This window comes from Oncorhynchus masou, chromosome 11, assembly GCF_036934945.1.
Source record: "Oncorhynchus masou masou isolate Uvic2021 chromosome 11, UVic_Omas_1.1, whole genome shotgun sequence".
NCBI classification, from domain to species: Eukaryota; Metazoa; Chordata; class Actinopteri; order Salmoniformes; family Salmonidae; genus Oncorhynchus; species Oncorhynchus masou.
Genome location: NC_088222.1, coordinates 40,449,071 through 40,455,170, shown reverse-complemented (window position 1 = coordinate 40,455,170; position 6,100 = coordinate 40,449,071). Strand labels below are relative to the sequence as shown.

Below are 6,100 nucleotides of genomic sequence, written 5' to 3'. Positions count from 1 at the left end.
CATGACACAACTCATTTTTCCAACCATTGTTTACAGACAGATTATTTCGCTCTTTATTCACTGTATCACAATTCCAGTGGGCCAGAAGTTTACATACACTACATTGACTGTGCCTTTAAACAGATTGGAAAATTCCAGAAAATGATGTCATGGCTTTAGAAGCTTCTATTAGGCAAATGTACATAATTTGAGCCAATTGGAGGTGTACCTGTGGATGTATTTCAAGGCCGACCTTCAAACTCAGTGCCTCTTTGCTTAACATCATGGGAAAATCAAAATAAATCAGCCAAGACCTCATACAAATAATTGTAGACCTCCACAAGTCTGGTTCATCCTTGGGAGCAATTTACAAACACCTGACGGTACCACGTTCATCTGTACAAACAATAGTACACAAATATAAACACCATGGGACCATGCAGCCGTCATACCGCTCAGGCAGGAGACGCGTTCTGTCTCCTAGAGATGAACGTACTTTGGTGCGAAAAGTGCAAATTAACCTTGTGAAGATGATGGAGGGAACGGGTACAAAAGTATCTATATCCACAGTAAAACAAGTCCTATATCGACAACCTGAAAGGCCGCTCAGCAAGGATGAAGCCACTGCTCCAATACCGCCATAAAAAATCCAGACTTCGGTTCGCAAGTCGAAAGCCTTGGCCAGGTCGATGAAGACGGCTGCACAGTACTGTCTTTATCGATGGCAGTTATGATATCGTTTAGTACCTTGAGCGTGGCTGAGGTGCACCCGTGACCGGCTTGGAAACCGGATTGCACAGCGGAGAAGGTACGGTGGGATTCGAGATGGTCAGTGATCTGTTTGTTGACTTTGCTTTCGAAGACCTTAGATAGGCAGGGCAGGATGGATATAGGTCTGTAACAGTTTGGGTCCAGGGTGTCTCCCCCTTTGAAGAGGGGGATAACTGTGGCAGCTTTCCAATCCTTGGGGATCTCACATGGGGACAAAGATTGTGCTTTTTGGAGAAATGTCCTCTGGTCTGAAGAAACAAAAATAGAACTGTTTGGCCATAATGACCATCGTTATGTTTGGAGAAAGGGGGAGGCTTGCAAGCTGAAGAACACCATCCCAACCGTGAAGCACGGGGGGGGGGCAGCATCATGTTGTGGGGGTCCTTTGCTGCAGGAGGAACTGGTGCACTTCACAAAATAAACGGAATCATGAGGAAGGAAAATGTTGTGGATATACTGAAGCTCTGTCAGGAGGAATGGCCCAAAATTCACCAAGCTTATTGTTGGAAGCTTGTGGAAAGCTACCCGAAACGTTTGACCCAAGTTAAACAATGTAAAGGCAATGCTGCCAAATACTAATTGAGTGCATGTAAACTTCTGACCCACTGGGAATGTGATGAAAGAAATAAATGCTGAAATAAATCATTCTCTCTACTATTAAAATAAAGTGGTGATCCGAACTAACCTAAGACAGGGAAGTTTTACTAGGATTAAATGTCAGAAATTGTGAAAAAAACTGAGTTTAAATGTATTTGGCTAAGGTGTATGTAAACTTCCGACTTCAACTGTATGTATAAGCCAATGGTCATCTATAAGGCATTTATTAAGTGATTTTCTTCTTTGTGTATATATATATATATATATACATTATATATATATATATATAATATGTGTGTGTGTTCTTTCATTCACCACTAGAATGGGTAACAGCGCATGCGTGAGGTGATGTGGGCTGGTGTGGCTAAAATGCCAGGGATTCATTTTTATCCCAGTCCGCCCCTGCTGTAAGCCTCAGGGAGGAAAAGACATGAGGGAGTTCTGACTGACAACATTTGATTATATTTCAAGAAACAAAAAATGCCATGGATTGTTCTCCATCCACCCTGATTCAGAATATACAATTTTCACTGTCATGGCATGCTTGGTACAATAGCTATTGAGCCGAAAGGAACTAATATCCGTCCGAATATCTAATATAATACTAATTTTACATGGTGTGTAACTCAATTACTGAGCAGTGACAGTATTATGGAAGGCCTGATAGGCTATTGTTCCCATCTAGTGGTCACTATCCACACAGCATCTATCCATGGTGCATTGCAGACAGGCTGTATCACATCCGGCCGTGTTTGGGAGTCACATAGGGCAGCGCACAATTGGCCCAGCATCATCCGTGTTTGGCCGGGGTAGGCCGTCATTGTAAAAATAATTTGTTCTTAAATGACTTGCCTAGTTAAATAAAGGTCAAATAAATAAATATAAGTAGAAGACCGAAAAGAGTCTGGCTTCCACTATTTCATTCCTTAATGGCTTTAGTTAACCTAACTGTAGCATAAGAGCTCTTTTGTATGAATATGTAAACATTTTGTGCTTTGTTGCCATCTCATCTCTTACTTTCTCAAATGAAATGTGCAGCGGTCTAAGGCACTGCATCTTAGTGCAAGAGGCATCACTACAGTCCCTGGTTCGATTCCAGGCTGTATCACATCTGTCCGTGATTGTAAGTCCCATAGGGCAGCGCACAATTGGGCAAGTGTCGTCCGGGTTTGGCCCGAGTTAGGCCGTCATTGTAAATAATAATTTGTTCTTAAGTTAACTGACTTGCTTAGTTAAATAAAGGTTCAATTTAAAAAAAAATCTAATACTATGTGACTTGACAAACAAAAGTGTGGATTGTTCTCCATCCTCCCCTGATTCAAAATATATCATCTTCACAGTCATGGTTGGCATGCTTGGTTTAATAGCTATTGACTAGAGAACAGAATATCCAATATAAATACATTTTACCTCTGTAAGAAAAATACATTTGAGAATTAGTTAAGGCGGGGCGAAGCAAGTTCGTCATCCAACTCCCGCCCCTTTATTGAAGAGGCAGAGAGCAGAGCACAGAGAATGTTAATGCACTCAAGCGATGGAGGGAGAAGAAGACAGACAGAGCTGGACGGCTTGAGTATTTTTAAACGACCCAGTATCCCCGCGTGTGGTGCACTGGTGTGGTTACAAACAGGAGCCTACTAAAATGTGATTTTGAACAGCATATCAACTTAAAATAATTTCGGAAAATAAGGACTTTATTACGGTTCAACGTAACTGCCTGGCTTGAGATTTTAATATGCGTGATATCGATGATATAGAGACTAATTGTTTACCATTCGAACGTTCACAGCATGTTGCCGTCACTTTGCTAAACATGTGAAGCGTATCGTGCTTTAACATATCCGACTGGATTTGGAACTAATTCAGATACTATTTTAAGGGAAAACAAGACGTTTTGCGAAGGTGTGCAATTTTGACCATAGGAGAGCCATATGGTCGGGTATTAAATGAACTCACCTTGGAACTAACATATGCTTCATCAGAATTGACAGTGGGGAAATGGACACATTTTGGGCACCATCTCATCAGTCTGGAATTGTTACAATCACTGTTCCTTTCTATTTTACTTTTCTATTCTAAAACAATAAGTAGTTTGTGATATATTAACTTTCCTGATATCAACATGTATATTTTTCATTTGAGGATTGCCATTTTACTCTGGTGCCAACTTGTTATTGCTGCATCCAGTTTGGATATCGGAGCATATGATATAGAGAGGGGCAGACCTGCAAAATGTGAACCCATCACCATTCCCATGTGCCAGGGCATTGGCTACAATATGACAAGAATGCCCAACTTCATGAAATACGAAAGCCAAGCAGAGGCCAGCATCAAACTGAATGAGTTTGCCCCTCTAGTGGAATACGGCTGTGACGTGCACCTGCGCTTTTTCCTCTGCTCCCTCTACGTCCCCATGTGCACTGACAAAGTGTCCACCACCATCCCTGCCTGCCGACCAATGTGTGAGCAGGCCAGGCAGAAGTGCTCTCCTATCATGGAGAAATTCAGCTTCGGCTGGCCTGACTCACTGGACTGCTCCAAGCTACCCACTAAAAACAACCCCAACTCGCTGTGCATGGAGGCGCCTGAGAATGACACCAAGCAGGAGACCAAGAAGGGGGAGGGCATGCTACCGGTGCCCCCCAGACCCAGGCAGCCCGGCCCGGGTACCAGCGGGCGCTCAGGCAACAGCCTGGGCTCCTGCGAGAACCCAGAGAAGTTCCAGTATGTGGAGAAGAGCCAGTCGTGTGCCCCGCGCTGCTCCTCGGTGGTGGACGTGTTCTGGTCGCGGCAGGACAAGGACTTTGCCTTCATCTGGATGGCGGTGTGGTCCACACTCTGCTTCATCTCCACCGCCTTCACTGTCCTCACCTTCCTGCTGGACCCGCAGCGCTTCCAGTACCCGGAGCGGCCCATCATCTTCCTCTCCATGTGTTACAACGTCTACTCGGTGGCCTTCGTCATCCGCTCGGTGGCCGGGGCCGAGAACATAGCCTGCGACCGGGAGAATGGCGAGCTCTACATCATCCAGGAGGGGCTGGAGTCTACGGGCTGCACCATCGTCTTCCTCATCCTCTACTACTTTGGTATGGCTTCATCTATCTGGTGGGTCATCCTCACACTCACCTGGTTCCTGGCCGCTGGCAAGAAGTGGGGCCACGAGGCAATCGAGTCCCACAGCAGCTATTTCCACATGGCCGCCTGGGGCATCCCAGCCATGAAGACCATCGTCATCCTAACTATGAGGAAGGTGGCAGGGGACGAGCTGACGGGGTTGTGTTATGTGGGTAGTATGGACGTTAATGCACTGACCGGCTTCGTGCTCATCCCTCTGTCCTGCTACCTGGTCATTGGCACCTCTTTCATCCTCACGGGCTTCGTGGCGCTCTTCCACATCCGGAAGATAATGAAGACGGGCGGCACCAACACAGAGAAGCTGGAGAAACTCATGGTGAAGATCGGTGTGTTCTCCATCCTGTACACGGTGCCCGCCACCTGCGTCATCATCTGCTACTTCTACGAGAGGCTCAACATGGGGTACTGGAAGTTCCAGGCGCTGGAGAACAAGTGTGTGTCGTTCCCTGGGCGCCGGCATGAGGACTGCTCCCTGGAGGAGTCGGTGCCCACCGTGGCAGTGTTCATGCTGAAGATCTTCATGTCTCTGGTGGTGGGCATCACCAGCGGTGTGTGGGTGTGGAGCTCCAAGACCCTGCAGACCTGGCAGGGCCTGTGCAACAGGAAGCTGTCGGTGCGGACTAGCAGGAAGCCTTGTAGCAGCGTCAGCTGCAGCACCTCCCACTGTCACTACAAGTCCCCAGCCGTGGTGCTCCACATGGCCAAAACAGACTCTTACCTAGAGAGCCCCACACACGTCTAACATTTCAAGTGACACTTCTCACAGTGTCTTGTATTGACAATGCCAAAGGATGCTATTTTGTTACATGATCATTTGAAAAGCTCAGGTTGGTTTGCATCTAATGCTCGATTAGTAGCAATACCTGAACGTAACAGTGGTTGTGCTTTCGTTTTGGTAACAGATGATCCACATTGCTTTCAGTTAAACCACACAGTTCGGTGCACATGCAGAATCAGATATGCTTCCAAAGGAAACATTTCTTGTATTGTATGCCATAGAGTTAGTTGGCTGTTTCTGGTTAACCAACTGAACATTTCTTGTATTGTATGCCATAGAGTTAGTTGGCTGTTTCTGGTTAACCAACTGAACATTTCTTGTATTGTATGCCATAGAGTTAGTTGGCTGTTTCTGGTTAACCAACTGAACATGAATGCAAAATAGAACTTGCATGGATGTATCAACATTTGGTTTAGTGTTCTCTCCCTGTACATGTATTTATTGTGTTGTGTATTTAATTGCAAGTTCTTCATGGTGTTTCCTAAGGTTTTGTATATTGTATATAAAAGCACATGTACTAAAGAGTTATGAATATAGGGCCTGTTGAGATGTATAAGTGCCTTTGCAAATGCATATTTTTCAAAACAATGGACATTAATAAAAACATATTTATATATTTTCACTGATGACTTTACTCTATTGATTACTTTACCATGCATGTCAAATTAAGTGTAGTGGTTATTAACATAAGCAAAGACATCTTACATTAGCCTTAACTATTTTTTTGGTTTAAGAAAATATTAAATTGTATCTGAAACATTTTGCTTACAGCGCCTCTTCAAATTGACAGTCGTCATGAACTTGATGCAAGAATATATTGTATACATTAAATGGACATCA

General features: G+C 44.6%; 1 protein-coding gene across 1 annotated transcript; it reads left to right on the top strand.

Annotated features, from left to right (window-relative positions):
* Positions 1-2,855: 2,855 nt before the first annotated feature.
* Positions 2,856-5,886, top strand: LOC135548703 (frizzled-9-like). Its single transcript, XM_064978553.1, has one exon. It carries the CDS (start codon positions 3,470-3,472, stop codon positions 5,222-5,224), a length of 1,755 nt encoding a protein of 584 aa, XP_064834625.1. The 5' UTR covers positions 2,856-3,469; the 3' UTR covers positions 5,225-5,886.
* Positions 5,887-6,100: the final 214 nt, after the last annotated feature.

Coding starts and splice junctions, on each gene's coding strand:
- LOC135548703 (XM_064978553.1), top strand. CDS start 3,470: ATGTATATTTTTCATTTGAGGATTGCCATTTTACTCTGGTGCCAACTT.